At 35.2% G+C, this 17,900-nt stretch overlaps 1 protein-coding gene across 2 annotated transcripts in view; it reads left to right on the top strand.

Moving 5' to 3' along the window:
• LOC110113406 (DNA topoisomerase 1) overlaps window positions 1-17,900 on the top strand; it is an 84,286-nt gene that overhangs the window by 39,445 nt on the left and 26,941 nt on the right. For both annotated transcript variants that reach the window (XM_020845980.2, XM_028692146.1), the window contains exons 7-9: window positions 5,349-5,449; window positions 8,988-9,080; window positions 17,340-17,423. In XM_020845980.2, coding sequence (XP_020701639.1) covers window positions 5,349-5,449; window positions 8,988-9,080; window positions 17,340-17,423 — 278 coding nt within the window. The remainder of the gene's footprint in view (window positions 1-5,348; window positions 5,450-8,987; window positions 9,081-17,339; window positions 17,424-17,900) is intronic.

Below are 17,900 nucleotides of genomic sequence, written 5' to 3'. Positions count from 1 at the left end.
TGGATCAGAGTTGACATTACTTGAACTATCGAACAAATATATGATCATAGCATTGACCAGAGTATTTTATTTTATATGTTCACATTAAGCCTTCAAGGCCTTATAAGATAGGTCCACTATTAAAAATATAAACTCTTGGAGCTGGTGCTTGGTGAGTTCGCAAAAATATTTGATTTTATACGTTCACATTAGACATTCAAGGTCTTTTATCAAGAAAATTCACATATCAAAATACGAACTCGCGGTCTTGCTACTCATACAAAATCCCTAAAAATCAGTTGTCGAACCCAATCCTCTTTTTGGCAATCAAACATACTCGATAAGTTTGTGACGTAGAACGTACATGCAAGGATGATTAACTTAGGAAGTTGCACGCTTAATTTTAGAATTCACAATAATTATGACTTTATATAGGTTTTAAACGTCAAAAGAAAACATAGAGGCAGGAAGACAAGCTTAGGCTAAACCACATGTATAGAAGTTAAGATCGAAAAATAGTCAACTTAATCTACGTTGTATGCATGAGTGGTTTCAACAAGAAATCCCTATACTAACAATAAGACTAGTCACTACAAGGTGATCCCTCACTCAACTTATCTAGTTAAGAGGGTTTAGCGGAGAGAGTGACGAGAATCTTCATGAATCATTTATAAATCACAATTGAAAAGTGACTAAGAGATTTAATGATTTGGGGGAGAGTTTACCCAAATAATGAGAGAATACGAAGCTTCCGATTTGATCACCAAGGCACTGGATGAAGAGTAATCAGCAATGTCAAGGCTTGGACACATTTAGGAAGGTGATCATTGATTTCTTGGACAGCAGGGCAGCGGAATATGGCCACCAAACTGATTGGACAGCAACTGGAGACGTGTAGGCAGCATCAAGTGTTGGTTGAGAAACCCTTTTGGCCTTCAGAATACTTCCAACATCAGTCCGAACAGAAACTAAGGAGATGGGACAGCAGTTTGTCCCGTCAGGGCTGAATGGAATAAGTCAAATCTAATATGAATTGATTGGATTCAAATTAAGGAGTTGATTGGGAGGTCATTATGGTAAAGAAATAAAGAAAAGGAGGAGGGGTGGGCTGGCCTTGTATTGAAAGAGAGAGGGGAGTTATTTGAATTCATTCCATTGGAAGGAGCTTCCCTTTTGGAAAGAAATTAAACTGGTGGGGGCTAGGGGATTTCGGCCAAGAGAGAAAGAGGAAGAATATGTCTAGGTTCAATGTATTTGGACCTAGAGACGTAAATTAACCAATTAATTCAGGTTTAATTGATGGACTTGATTGTTGGCTCTTGCCAAAAAATAGATTTGATAAATAGGAAAGAATTTGAATTTGATTGAATTCAAATTTCAAATCCTTTCTAAATTGGGGCGGAACTCAAAAAGGAAAGTGGGGCTTATGGGGGGCCGAAGCCTTGGGTGGAGAGGGGGTGGCCAGCGGTTATGGGAGGGGAGGGGACATGGGCGGCAGGATTTGAGGGGGAGGGGCTGATGGTGGTTCGACGATTGTGAGAAGGGGAAGGCGGTGACTGTGGGAGTTTGTGTAGGGGGCGGACGACAAAAGAGCCAGGGAAAGGGGTGGGCCGGTGGTGGAGGTGGGGGAGAATAAGTTGAAGAAAGGAAATACAAACAAGATCAAAAGTAAACTAACCACGAGCCGTGGACTCTTTCAACGACTAGTGGGTATTGCGCTTGTTCACCTCGAGCTCTCTCTCCCTTCTCTCTAGTGCACTCACAAGAAGAAGAAGAAGAAAAAAAAACACATAAAATTTCATTATCAAATCATCATCCCCTTACAATGCATGAGACCTCCTTTAAATAGGCCAAGACAAGACAAAGCTAGAAAGACATAAATGCCCTCAGGGCTACACAAGCAACTCAATACCCGCAGGGGCAAACTAGGAAAATAAGATGCGAAATAAATAAAATACAAAATAAATCATAAATAAAGGCTCTGGATCATAGCCGTCGATCTGCGTCTCCGACGATGGTACACGTGGCGAAGTCTGATGTCCTCATCAGTTTGACTAATGAAAAGAATTGCTCACAAGACCTTGATGATGGTCATGTTGAAGTTAATATCAATCATAGAGGTCTCTATGTTTTAAATACCCATAAATCTCAAAATTAATAATGGGCTATGATTTTAATAAAAGTTCAAAACTAAAAAATCTCTAAAACTTAAAATATTCAAGATGAAATTAATCACTTATATATTTAATGCAAAAATCTACCACCATTCATAACAATTTATTGAGTTGGATGAACTTGAAAATCACTTCAATTCACAAAGAGCGAATGTCCAATCGAGTATATCACTAAGATTTATTCTTGAACCATCTTTTGCCAGTAAGGATGTGGCACTTGTTCTCTAACCGGTGATTTTGCTGCCACACCACAGGTAAACAGTTATGATCACGACCCTCTGACTATGTGGTTTTGCTGCCTAATGATACCCTTAATTATGGTCACGACCAAAGCCCATATGTTCTCCAATGACTCTAAGTCCTTGAGTAATGAATGATATGATATATTTGATAGGGCATAAACCTCTCAGTTAGTTAAGGTGGATTCAAACCTGTCATCTTAAGGTAAACATTTATCCTAACTCTACAAGGTTCCCTTTGGACAACGCAACCCATGGCTACTGATAAGGATTTTCAGTCATGTTAGGTCGACTACCTCCTTTGACTAAGTGGAATAGGAACCCCGACAGCTAGGGACGATGGAATCACGAGATCTTGATCGGGTCCGTCATCATTCCCTCATCACCCGCTTTAAGTATATGGTGATAAATTCTAAATATTGAAAATCCTAAAATTGCTGCTACTATATATTGGGTAATTAGTGTTTATCTAATAACTAACCTTAATTGAAAGTTGTCTCTTATTATTAGTAGGGTAATTAACTGTAGGAGATTGCGCCTATGGGAAACTAGACCTCAAATCATAAAGTCCTCACAAAATGTGGGTGAAATCTCTGTGTTGTGTCTTATCTTAAAATCCAATATACCTTCTGAAATTTTTTCCCAAAACTAAACTAGTTAAAACTCTCCTTGTTGACAAAAAGAGGGCGTGGAGGGGCCAGGGCATGAATTTTTGGAGCTCACATTTGGTAACTTGGATGGTAAGATCTATATAATGTATATGCCATATGGAATGTGATAAACATAATTCCATACATGCGCTTGATGGGCCTTGCCACTAGTAGTTGTAGTGAGGTGGATAATGGAAGTAAGGGCTCATAGTCTATTTTCATGGAGAATGTTGGCACCAGCTGCCATTGTGCACACAACCTCAACCCCTTTTGATTTCGGCCGTTGAATGAATGAAACTTGATTTGAAAAGGCCTTAAACGGCTTAAGAAAAGTGTAACAGTTAAATTGAATGTGAGACATTGAGTTTCGACATGGACTCGATTTGACTCAATTTAGTTGATTTGGCTCAATTTAGTTTAAATTAACTTGAATTGACCCGATTCAAGAAAATTGAGTCAACATGCCTTATTATGCACAATATTTTTTTTGTTTACTAGTTATTACTAATTGATCTTTTCATGTGAATTGATTGCAAAGATAATGCCTTTTTTTGTATGGTGAATATTGTGTCAAGGTCTTCCTTACAAGAGATTTGAGAACATCTCTGAAAGTGTTGAACCAATATAGTGAAGCTCTAGGAGACTAGGACACAACTTATTTACAAGTTGATGCACAAAAAAAATTATGAAAGATGGTGACGCACTTTGTTGTATGTGCAGCCATATGATGGTTATTTGATAATAATTACATTGATGAGTAGCAAGATTCTTTTAACAAATTCAATTGCTTTTATTAACATTTTCGAGAAAAACATCAAAATAGTCACTTGACTTTTTCTGAAAGATCAAAGTGCTCACAAATATATTAAAATATATTTTTTGTCCCTTGAGTCTTTAAAAATGAATCAATTTTGATTTCTTTTTAAGGAGTTGAGGGATCAAAATATTCCTTTATAATATAGTTGGAGATTATTTTAATTTTTTATAATAAGTCAAGGGTCCATTTTGATTCTTTCCTCTAACTTTTTCTAGACTTGTATTCCTAACTAGTCTTATTACCATTGTGATCCCTTTTGTTTTCAAAGGGTTATCGAATTGTTTGAAGGTGTATTGACAAAATAAGCTTGTCTCTTTTGTATGAACGTATATTGATGAGCTCTACTTCACTTATAGTTGAACCTAATTATTGTTTAACTACTTTTTTAAAATATTGGCCAAATAAAAGGTTGATTCTTCCATATAATCTTTTGTTTTAGTGAATGACGAATGAATTCTGTTCATTACTTTTTAACTATTTATTGACTTCAAGTTACTTTGAGCATCCTATCCTTTTTTTAAATTTATTTTAACATAATTCTTGCACTATTTTATCCAGGAAAAAGACAAAATAATCCCCCGACAATTAGCAAGTGCTCAGTTTCATCCCACAATTTTGCACTATGTCAATTTAGTCCCATGATTATTAAAAATTGATCCAATTTGATCTTAGGGCCGAAAACAATAGTTAATGCTAACAACAAAGTTAAAGTGAGAGTATTTTAGATAGCTCAATTGTATATGAGATAACATTATTTATGTTGCTTTATTTTATCATTTAATAAATTATAATAAATACAAAAATTAGAATGAATGTTAATTTGTTAAATAATAAGGGTGAATAATTAGTAAAAGAGTATTGTTTGTTAAGCAAAATCATGAACCCTTATTAAAAAGAAAATGTCATTGATTATAAAACTCCAAAATCCTTATTACGAAAATGGTGTCATTGGCTACAAAACTCTGAAGCTCTTGTCAGAGGTCGTTGCACATTACTTGTTGATTTTCGCTGCACAATGCTTCAATGACTTGTAACTCTCAGTTGGAACTCTACAATCCTTTGGCGCGTTTGATCTCACACTTGCACTAGATTTTCCTTGGATGGGATGAGCTGGGCATTGTAAAAAAATAAACTTAAAATATTTTTTTAACATGCTCCCTTATGTTATGAAATGCGGAAGATCTGAGGAATATTCCATTGATTAATGTTTTAACTGAGGGATAAGTTTGGATCAATTTTTAGTAGTCGAGGGATTAAATTGGGGCAGTGCGAAACTCTTGGACTAAATTGGACACTTGTTAATAATCAGGGGACTATTTTGAATTTTTTCTCAATTTTATTTGTATCAAAGGTTTACTAATGCATTTATCTTTGGCCTTTCGAGAAGTCTTTGAAGTTCTACCATTCAATGATTGAATTTTAGTCTTTTGGCTGCATCTTCATAGCAATCATTTTATTTTTAAACCTCACTCTTTAATCTCCTTTGCAGCTACTCTAGGGGGAATACTTGATGGAGATTCTTTGAAGTTGTACAGCCTTATATGGTCCAGAACTATGGCATGCCAAATGGAATCTGCTTCGATTGATATGGTGTGTTTTTTGCTTTTAATTTCCTTTTTTGTCTTAACCTTTCGTTGCTTTTGTTAATTAGATGATTGTAAAGGTTCACTTGATATACACAATATATTTTTTGTTGGAAAAATTGGGTGTAAGCATCCTTCTCGATAACAAGAATATCACGAGTTACACAAAGCTCAATTTAAAATAAGGAAAAGAAAAGCTTTTGTTTGTACAGATTATAGATATACAGAAAAACAAATTTGGATCCTTAAAAATAGCTGCTTAATGAAGGCAGTAAGGATTCATGAACTCCAACAGGATCTTGATGAAAGAAGCTCTGCCGTCTTTGATGAGTAAAATAAAAAAAGGAGAGGTGTTCATGAAGTACTAAACTAAAATCCCTTTTGACACTAAATAGTAAAGAGTTCCAGGTAAAATCCAAGTCAATAACTATCCTTGAAGACATAAGCATCATCAAGAATGACCATATCTGATTGATACAAAGCATTGAAAATAAAATCAACGGAAGCCAGCAAATCCCATTGAATGGGCGAGACTCAGATGGTGTTTATTGTCAAAATAGTTATAATCAAGTTAGAAAACTAAACAAAAATACTATAATTGTAAGTCCTCCATCAATCCCATAAATAAAAATGATAAAAATGTATTTAAAAAATCCATCAAGGCTATAAGAATTTTCTTATAGCTTTGGCTAAGAGAAGCCATGATTCTGCTTTTGTAAATCCGATAAGTGCTCCAAATACAACTACAGAACCACCAATGGCATTGGGAATCTTCCAGTGGAATCAGACTAAACAGCATTGGAAAAAAGAACATATTAGGAAGGGTCCTTACGTTTAGTTCCCTGAATATAAATAATTTTTTAGATTTTCAATAAGAATGCTACCTTTTCTATTCTATTAGAGCACAACCCTCTAGAATTCGAATTACTGTTGTTAATAGGACAAAAAGAAGCACCCGAGCCACAATACATCAAAAAAGAGATCAAATCAGACCTTAGTTTGAAACTCTAGAACAGAATCCGAGTGAAGAGTGATACCACAATCATCAGCAGGAGCAATGAGGATTTGGCCATTAAAGGGGTTCATAGCATTTTTTTGATCTACTTGGTTCAAGATTGGGGTGCATAGAGTTTGCTTTCCCTTTTTTTTTCCTTGGGTTTGGGAATTGAGATAATTACAAATATTGTCCTCATGTATTGTTTGTATGCTTAGCCTTTACATTCTCAACCCAGTTAGAAGAGGAAGGATTTGCAACTGTTAATAGAATAGATCCCAGAAGTCTATTACAAATTTCTGGAACAAACCGCAAATTTTTCTAGATGACAACATTCTTCCCGTAAAAAAGGTCTTAATCAGAATTTTTACATCAGCATAATTAGAAATGGTACCGTCATCATTATTTTTAACTTGTGTAGAAGGTTCTGATGCGTAAGCAAGGTGCTTGTGAAGAAATCGAGCATCAAAATTAATTACTGGGGATGAATTTCATTTGGAGCAATCAGATGTTAACTCAGTATGCAAAGCAGCAACATTAGAAGTTTACTGAAGAGACGATATTTGATGGAGAACCATTAATTGAAGAATCATGTTGAATAGTTGAATTTGAAAGAGCTAATTGGGAAGGAGCTGCATCCAAAAAATTATCCTTAATAGCTTTATTATTGTCCTTGATGGAGGTTACTGAATTGGAAAGTAAGTGGCTGGAGAGCTGAGCAGCATAATTAATTTCAGGGCCTAAGGAAAACTGATGGAGATATGAATTTGAAATCTTGGCAGTTTGGGGAGGAGTATGGTCCATTAATTTACACTTAATTGCTTCATTTTTAATGATTTTGTAGAACTGCATTCATCTTCAACTTGGGTAGTGGAAGAAGCCGGTCTACCATATGGTTATGGAACAACATATTTCCCATTGGGTTTAAAAAAATCAGTTGCAGGGCAGTCTGAGGAAGTGGAAACGAACTACCTGATTCTATCTAATGGATAACAAATTTTTTTCTTTTCAACATTCTTTTAGGAAACCCTAGCTTGGATGAAATGACTGAGAGTGAAAATTGAAATTTCTTGGGATGATATGGATATCCTTCACTTTGATTTACAACATCAGTAAATGATCTTCAGAAGAACTTACAGGGGAGGAATCTTCTGCTCCAAATCCACCAAGGCACAACACTGCTGGTTCCATTCTTTTTATTTTTTATGGAATGATGAGTGCCAACTGCCAAGATACAAATTTGGCGTGGACGGATTTTGATCTTAGGACCATTATCAACTTGACTACTGTCTCTGGCTCTGTTCTTCATAACACATTTTTTTATCTTAACTCCAAATATATTGAATGAGAAGATTGATACAAAATCAATTAAGTGGTTGAGTCAAGGAGGAATAATGTTTAATGGCAACAATTTCTGCTCCATAATACCCTTTAACTGAAAGCATTAAGTTGACGGTGAAAATGGGTAGTTGATAAATCTTATAATACTATGTACTTAATATACAGTTGTATAAGCTTTTTAACATTCCTTAAAATTCATGGCACTATTCCTCATTTATATGCCCACTATCTGGATGCCTTGCCTCAAAATGTTTGATTGATGGCTGTTCTTTCTAAGTAAAAAGCTTGCCTGGTAGTTCTAGTTCCCAACAAAATGTGTTTCTTCAATATACGAAGTTTTTTTCGAGTAGCATTTTTGTCGTGCAAATGCAACAGAATTGAGAATGAAATGGAAATACGGTGATATTTTAGATCTTTTGCTTTTTCTTAGCTCTTGTTGGAGTCCGTCTTTGAAGTCTAATGCTTTGAACTTTAGTGATTATCTTTTTCGGTTAAAAATTTATTCCCTAAAAATCCTGTCTGGAAATTCTAAGAACTATGAACCGTACTATGAATAGGGTTTTTTTGCTAAAATTGATGGTATGTGTTAAAAGTAATTATAAATATTCTACAACCAATGTAATCAAGTATGTATGCATATATATGCATGATAACATTGGTTATGAAACATATAAACATGCATTTATATATTTCAATGTGAGCATCTATTCAAATATTGGGAAGTTGTAATTTTTGATATCTACTCATGGAGTTCCATGTTTCATTGAAGGAGTACATAATAATTGGGACAGGGGCAGAGAGATTCTACCATCCATTTGTGTGAATTTAGTAAAACATCCAAGCATGATATCAACACCACTGGTGTTGATCTACAATATAAAAATTGCATAGTGGTTATATTTTTTGGTGATCATTAATGTTAAGAACTTCTGTTATACATTTTGATTACTTTTTATAGGAAGTATAGCTACAAATTCAAACACAATAGGGGATGCATGATGTATGATATACTTCAGGAGAAAATCTATTTTTTCTTGACTTATTTTCTGCAGTGATTTGATCTGCCTTTCATGACTTTTTTCACAGGGCTATAACTTCCGTGGGATATGTTTTAGATTTTTTTTAGTTTAATTGCTTTATTTGACAATATGCAATATGGAATTTAATCCTGCCTTTTATTGAACTTGCTCATATATCCTACATGATGTAGATTCAAGTTGATATAGGAAACAAGGGTGGAGATATGGTACTTCGATCAGTAGGTTCGAGAACTGGTTTTCTTGGATATGAAGCAGTTTACAAGGTATGGAGGTTCTTTTGTCAAAAAATTTGGACGCTTAAAAATGAAAGTGCAAGTGGATTTTTTGAAATTGTGATTTGAAGTATGACACCAACTTGCTTTTGCAGAGGATACCTTTTGCTTGTATTTTCATTCTTTTTCTTATTGCGGGTTCGTTTTCTATTTTCGCAGTTGAGATTTGAGTTAGTTATTTGAAGTTTCTTTTCTGTTTGTAATCATGTTAATATAATTACGGCTGCACCAACCTTGTCTATTGTCATGACCCAATTTGGAAGCTTAGAATATATAAGTAGGAATATACAGTCAGATCGAAATTTTTAAGCACTTTCACTTCACATATCACAAAAAATTTTCCGATCCGAAAGAGCCACTAAACCATAAATTCCTATTCATAAAACACTTCATAATGTACATTCTTTTTCATTTTCTTTACTTCATAATATATATTTTTAAAAATATAAGCTGATACAAATGATTTTAATAATGCCTAATTTTTTATGTTATCTTTCTGCTGTACATAAGCCCTATTTTTTTGGAACCCTCTTCTTTCATCCATTTAAGTTAAAAAGGGTAATTTTTTTAAAAGAGTTATCAACCAGTGGATGAGGTAATTAAGTTAGTGGCTTATTATATTTTTAAATCATATTAATTCAAAAATTAGTAAACAATATGCATGCAAGTCTTTATATGGAATGCATTATACATTTCTTTATAATGAATAGAATAAAAATTTGTATTTGCAACTTTTCCAATAGTAGAATAATGAAACTATTACCTTTCTTTATTATTTTAATATCTTAACTTATTTTGTAATATATTCGTCACAATTGCACCATTTAATTTAAATGATTGTGGGGTCGCCTGCCCTCAAAAGTTTAGTTAAAAATGGGCTACGAGATGATGTAGGAGAGATTTTAAATATATTATTATTTATTTATTTCAAATTATTTTAAGCTAATTAATTATAAATTTTTAGATTGTTACATCTAAAAATTTATGTAGCGGACCTCACATAGTGGGATCAAGGCTTGTTGTTGTAATTATAAATTTTTAGATTGTCACATCTATTCTTTGAAGTAATCACCTTTTTATCTCTAAATAGTTGTTCTGGTTTAAGGGGCTGTTTGGTTTGCTAAAAAAAGAATGTAGAGTAAAAGTTTTATAGTCTAGAAGAAATGTAGGAGATTGTTTGTTTTGTTAGGCTTGAAGTAAATTGATTGCAATATAAAGTCAAATGATTGTTGTGACCAACAACAACTAGTGGTGGTTGGTAGTAGGCAATGGGTGGCGACAACGCAATCAACTTGCGATGAAAAAATAAGTTAACAAAAATTGGGTGAGTTTATAATACATAAAAAATGAACTAGAGAGTGAAAAAGGAATTAACTGAAATTTAATATTATTCATTTTTCAGCGAACCAAACACCCAAAATTTTCATTTTTCCTGCATTTGGAATGCTTGGCATTCCTTTTTTCGGCAAATAAACTGTCCCTAAATCAAACAAATCATGATGAACCTAAAGCAAAAGAAAATCTAGAATCACCTACGGTGCTTACCTGTGTTACTTAATTTACTCATGGGTCAGGCATCAGTTAAACCACCCCATCTGACGACCAATCCAAGAAACAAGAATATTCTTATAACTAATGCAATTATCTGTCTTACACTCATGATGCTCATGACAAAGAATTCCTTTTCTGACATTTTGTTTCTCATTTTCATGCCTTTGCATCGCTCCTCCCTCTATTCTTAGCCTTGACCAGATAAAGTTTAACATGCCAGCCATGCAAATATGTAGCCTGCTTGTAAGTTGAGCAATTTCCTTCCCTCTATCGGTCTAACAATTCATAAATGAGTAAAACATTAAGAAGCATACATTGATGAATGGTTGCCTATTTGTGCTTTGAGTGTGAGATAGAAATTTGTTCAATGGGAACTTAAACTATGCTCTGAATCTTATTAATGACATTTGGCTTTTTATATAACTTAAAAATGTTATTTATTTTGTCTCACCTGTCAAATGATATTTTCTTAATCTATGACAAAAAAATGAATATAAGATAATCAAACTTGGCCTTAGATTCAAAGCAAAGGTTTATGACAGGCTCACTCACTTTGATTAGCCTACATAAGCTACATGCACAAGAAACTAGAAATGTAGATTTACGTGTGGTTTTGTTTGAGTGTAGAGTTCATGTAAAAGGGGATTGCCAGTGCGGGAAGCTCCTTGCAGCCAATTTGGTGTGAGGCCTGAAATTTAGATCTATTTATAATGCCTTTTTACCTAACACCTAAGTTCATTTTGGCTACTATTATCAAAATTGTTAAATGTTTAATTTACAAAAATATTCATTACGCATGCTGAAATGTTTCAAAAAATTAGCTTATATACGTGCATTGCTCAGGGAAATGCACTAGTATCGATTTAAAGCTGCAAATTGCAGTTGCTTATCCAATAAAAGGTTCACACCAAAGTGCATTATTTATATCTTTTGGCATTCTAGCATTGAAAAGGGTTTCTACCTTTTTGGAAAGAACCTTGCAATGAGATTTACTGCATTTAAAGGTTAATGGAGAGTTTATATACAATAATAACAACAACAAATCTTTTTCCCACTACGTGGGGTCGGCTACATGAATCTTTTTTCTCTATTGTTTCATATTAAAAAAATCAAATTCTCATTTAAATCTAATAAAAAAGGGTCATTTTTTATACCTTCTAACTAAGTCTTTTTAGGTCTACCTTTACCTTTCTTAACATAGAGTGGATCTAATACATCTACTCTTCTAACAGGTTCATCAGATGGTCGACGTTATTGGAGAGTTTATATGCTATTAAAAAAACTCTTTCATTCGTCTTATGCTGCTAATTAACATGACCTGTCTCCACTTCCTTTTGCCGACTGTTTTCGGCTCTGCTCTCAGACCTGTCTCCACTTCTTCCTACAGATGCTTTCTACTTTACTCCTGATTTAATCTAGACCATTGAAGATGAAACTGCCAAGGGCAATTATGTATTTCCATCATTACTATACCAAAATATATAGAGCACTTGTAATAGCTTCTTATAATTTAACAATGAATGTGATAACTAGTTTTTATCAATCTTCTATGTTTCCTGTATGAGATTAACTTTACCGTTGCCTCTCTGTTTTCCTTGAATATTCTTAACCTTTTCACAACAGCATTTCAAAATGGTATCAGAGATCCTTAACAACATCTTCACTCTGGGCGATTCAACCACCTCTACGCCCAATGCTCCTTCAAGTTCATCTCTGCCTGTTGCTGTCACCAAAATCTCCATTCCTCCATCTCTAAAATTTCTAATCTCCAACATCAAGAATATTGTTCATATCCAACTCTTACCTGAAAATTATCCCACATGGCGATCTCAAATGTTCAAACTCTTCACTGCTAATGGCTTTTGCTTGCTACTTGGAAGGTATAATCACTTGTCATCCCAAACACCTTCTCTCAGATACTGGACAACTGATACCCAACACCCAATATATACTTTGGCTTTTGATCAAAACCTTGCCGTTGCCATCTTCTCATCCATTTCTCCATCTATACTACCTTATATTCTTAATCTTGACTCATGTTTCTCTATTTGGTCTACTCTTGAACGCCGCTTCTTCTCTACCAATCATTTAAGAGTTATCCAAGTAAAAAATGAATTGCATTTGCTATCCATGCAAAACCAGTCTATGACAGATTACCTTGCCACAATTGAATGTTTGGTAGATCATATTGCTATTGTCGGTGGTTTAGTAGATACTGAAGATGTTATTCTATACATCCTGAATGATTTTTCCTCCAATTATCAAGCCTTCAAGACAACAATCAGAACCAAACTCAGCCCCATAAGTCTTGATGATATGTATTCCCTCTTGTGTAGTGAGGAAGGAATCAAACTACTGATGTTGTTAAAGAGCTTACTGTCACTGATTCAACAACAACAATTGAACCACTGTTCGCTCTTACTTCTACTCGTGGACGTGGTCGTGGTCATGGTCGCTTCCTATACACTCGAGGCCGAGGAAGATCCACCACTGCCAATGTTTCATTTAGAAACAACAAATCTAGATTCTCCGGTGACTGCCAAATCTGTGGAAAACACGGCCACTCTGCACTTAACTATTGGTATCGCACAAATATGAAATATTCTCCCTCCCTAAGCTTCAACAATGTCGTGTTTCTTGCTGATTCATCTTCTCCTCCTTGGTACTTGGATAGTGGTGCACTGCACACCTAATACCACATTCGAATCTTCTGCACCCACCACATACTCAAGTTTTGACCAAGTATTTGTCGGCAGTGGCATGGCTCTTCCTATCCTTCAATCCGATAAAGGTCCGCTTCCTACACCATCACATAAGCTCCACATAAGTCCTTTTCTTCATGTTCCTCGCCTCACACATAAGCCCCTTTCTATTTCTAAGCTTACAAATGACAACAACTGCTCTATTACCTTTAACAAAACTGGTTTTGTTATAAAGGATCAGAAGATCAAGCGTATTCTTCTCCAAGGTCCTTGTCTTAATGGGCTTTACCCGGTGTCTACATTTTCTTCATCCTCTACAACTTATGCTGCCAATATTTCAGTTGCTGCCTCCACCTCCGCTACGCCTTGGCATCGTTTGGGTTACTCAAGTGCTTTTATATTTGCTGCTATCATCAAGTCTTTTCCTCAATTATGTACCTCATCTTCTACTACCTTTTATAATTCCAGTGCTTTAGCAAAAAGTCACATATTATCATTTAGTAAATCCAAACATGTATCCAATTCTCCTCTTGACCTTATACATGCTGATGTTTGGTGTCCATCCCAAGTAGTCTCGCATAATGGTTTTCATTATAACCTATTACGTGTTGATGACTACTCTCGTTATACCTAGTTGTATCCACTGGAATCTATATATGAAGTTCCACAAAAAATTAAATACTTTAAAGCTCTCATTGAAATGCATTTAAATAAATTCATAAGAACTCTTCGCATCGACAGTGGTGGTGAGTTTATTAATCACATACTTCACTCCTTCCTAATGCAACATGGCATTCATCATCAATACACTTGTCCCTATACCCCTCAACAAAATGGTATCACTGAGCGCAAACATAGACATTTGCTTGACACTGTTCATACATACTTATTAAGTCTCAACTACCTGCGCATTTTTGGGTTGACACTACTTACAACCGTTTATCTCATAAACTGTCTTTTCTTTACAACTACACATTCACTTTATTCCTTCTAACTTCTTCATGTCTTTCCTCTCACCCACTCATCTTCATTCCTTTGGGTGTCATTGCTATCCATGGCTTCCTCCCTATTCATCTCATAAGCTTGCACCACGCTCTACACCTTGTATTTTTCTTGGCTATGCCATAGCTCAAGAAGGTTATAAGTGTTACAACCCATCTACTGGATGCATCATTGTCTCAAGGCATGTTATTTTTGATGAATCAAACACATCATTTCCCTCACCAATCCAAAATTCTCCCTCTGTCATATCCACATCAACTCCACCAATTCCATTTGATACTTTGCCTTCCACCATTCCTTGTTTTTCACAATCCTCCGCATCAAATTCTTCCACCCACACTCCAACACAAGTACCATTCACCACATCCCCAGCTCCAACATCCTCATTTTACCCAACCATCTACATCCGCCACATTCTTCTCTACACCTACCCCACTTCCACCTCCTCATCCCTTGCAAACCCACTTTCAAATAGGATCTCTAAAACCCAGAGATCTTCTTGACCTCCACCTTACCATTCAAAATACACCCACCTGCTATTCCTCTACTATTAAGCATATTGAATGGCGCCAAGCACTCCCCTCGGAATTTCATGCTCTACAGTCACAAGGAATGTGGACTTTAGTTCCTCTTCCCACTAATCATACATTATTGGCTATTAATCGATATTCAAAATAAAACACCATGCTGATAGATCCATTGCCCATTATGAAAACCACGGTTAGTGGTTCAAGGGTTTAAACAAGAATATGACATTGATTACCTTGAAACTTTTAGTTCGGTCGCCAAATTCCCCACCATTCGCTTGCTTCTCATGGTTGCCTTCATTTTAATTGGTCCATCCTCCAACTAGATGTGGTGAATGCCTTTCTTCGTGGCAAGCTTGCCAACACCGTCTGCATGACACAACCACAAGATTTTCAAGATTCCCAACATTCAAATCATGTTTATCTCTTACCAAAAACTATTTATGGCTTCAAACAAGTTGTCCGTCAATGGTTTTCCACTCTCTTCATATCTTATAAACTCTAGGATTTTGCACTAGCTCTGGCGACCCTTCCTTTCTCATCCTTACTAAACAAATAGGCAAAATCTATCTACTTATATATGTCGACGATATTCTTCTTAATGGAAACAACTCTCCCCTCATTTCCAATTTAGTTTATAATCTACAACTTCGCTTACAAATCCGCAACCTTGGCCCTCTCTCACACTTCCTTGGCATAGATATCCACTCGTCCACTACCGGCTACCATTTATCCTAGAAAAGATACATTCAAACTCTTCTCTCCACTACTGGAATGACGGCTTGCAAATCACTTTCCACACCTCTTCCCACAAAATGGCCAACCGAACCTACTCTGCAAAACAACTTCAGCCAATCTGTTATGTTTTGTCAATTTGCTGAATCCCTACAATATCTTACCTCCGACATAGCTTTCACCATCAATAAAATCTATCAACACATGCATCAACCTCTAGATTTCCATTTTCAGCTCCTCAAATGAATTCTTTGCTATCTTAAAGGGACCATCGATTATGGATTACTTCTTACCAAAGGAGATATGAAGTTAACTGCATATTCCGATTCTTACTGGGTTGGTGATACTCAAGACCACAAATCTACTAATGGCTACTGTTTTTTTTCCTCGGCAATGCTCTCATTTCCTGGTTAGTTAAAAAACAATCCACTGTAGCTTGTTCATCAACTGAAGCGAAATATCGATCCCTTGCTGATGCCACAACCGAACTTATATGGTTTCATCTCTTATGTGAAGACTTCTCCCTCTCTCTAGAGACTACCCCACTTTTCTGTGATAATATCTTGGGCATGTCTATTGCTTGCAATCCTATTTTTCATGCTCAAACAAAACACATTGAGATTGACCATCATTTTGTTCGTGATTCCATCAATGCACAACACATTGTTGTTCATTACATCTCAACAACAGATCATCTGGCATTCACCAAATCTCTACCGGTCTCAAGATTCAAAACTCTTCGATCCAAGTTGGTGGTCGTTCCTCCCATCAACTTGAGGGACGGTGATAATGATTACAAGATTTTACTTCACCACAACTTTGCATAACAACTTTGCTTCTCAAACTGGTCTCCATTTCTTCCTGCAGATGCTTTGTACTGTACTGCTGATTTAATCTAGACCATTGAAGATGAAACTGCCAAGGGAAATTATATATTTTCATCTTTACTATACCAAAATATATAGAGCACCTGTAATATCTTCTTATAATTTAACAATGAATGTGATAACTAGTTTTCATCAACCTTCTCTGTTTCCTGTATGAGATTAGATGTACCGTTGTCTCTCTGTTTTCCTTGAAGCTTCTTAACCTCTTCACAACAGCAATTCAACAGCTATGTGAGTTTAAAATTTTTCTTTTTTTCTCTGTTATTGTAATTTAAAACATATATTTATGCATGTGAGCGATTCTGTTTACTTGATTGTTAGTGTCTGTTTGTACATGTGCATTAATACTGTTTTGAATGTTTGTTGCTTTATATGTGCATTTTTGTCCCTGTATGTGTGCAGGTGATCATGCATCTTTTGTGCTTGCTCACACATCTGCATTTGACGGAAGATATTTGGGCATGTAGGCGTGCATCTGTCCACATCCATATGTGCATTCATCTTATGTTTTGTGGGGTATATGGAAAAGATTGATACCTTTATATCTTGAAGCTCTTTAAATAGATGATATTCAATTTTATTTTTCAACTCCAAATACATGGATTTTGTAAAGTTTGGTTAACTTGTTATATAAAGTAGCTTTAGATGGTACTCTTTTTTTGATATTTTAGCAATGATAATTTATGAAGAATGTTATTTAGATGGATCGTTCCATTGATGTTCATATATAGCTAAATTTCTTTCCCAGTAAACTAGATCGTTCTGTTGGAAGTGGTTGAGTAGATTTACTTTTTATCTTATTGCTTCCAAGTGTAGCTGAATGTTAAAGTTTCTCTACTACATCAGGATAAGGATGCTGGAGTCGATGGAAGTTATCACAAGGAAGATGGTTTTGATGAGGCTGCTTTTGTGGTTCTACAAGAATTGAAGGTAAATCATACTCATTAAGATTCCATTTTTTTAAAATATTCATCCATTAAATTCGATCTATTACCCGTCTACTTAATTTATTCATTATTGTTAATTTAAGCTGAATCAATATTCATCTAGCATTTTAACAAATGCACCATTAAATACACATGCATCCAAGTAGACGTGCTGATGTAGACAAGGAATATAGGGGACCCTATATTTCTTGAACACAAAAGACACACGAGAAGAAAACTGACAAAATGAGTAGAAATTAAAACAAACTTTGTTATACACATGCTTATTCTACGGCCTCACATCATAAGTTCATAACTGGTGCTTACACACTTATGTACTGTTGTAAAAACAGACACATTCTCTTATTCATTTGCGAAGATCATGCATGCACCATACAACATATGTACCAATTGTACTTTCACACAAAAATTGTACATACATTTGGGAACATACACAGAAATATATATACATTCATACATG

The sequence above is a fragment of the Dendrobium catenatum genome, unplaced genomic scaffold (genome assembly GCF_001605985.2).
Source record: "Dendrobium catenatum unplaced genomic scaffold, ASM160598v2 fragScaff_scaffold_156, whole genome shotgun sequence".
Lineage (NCBI taxonomy): Eukaryota > Viridiplantae > Streptophyta > Magnoliopsida > Asparagales > Orchidaceae > Dendrobium > Dendrobium catenatum.
Note: the sequence above shows the minus strand (reverse complement) of the source record. Positions and strands in the feature narration are given on the sequence as shown.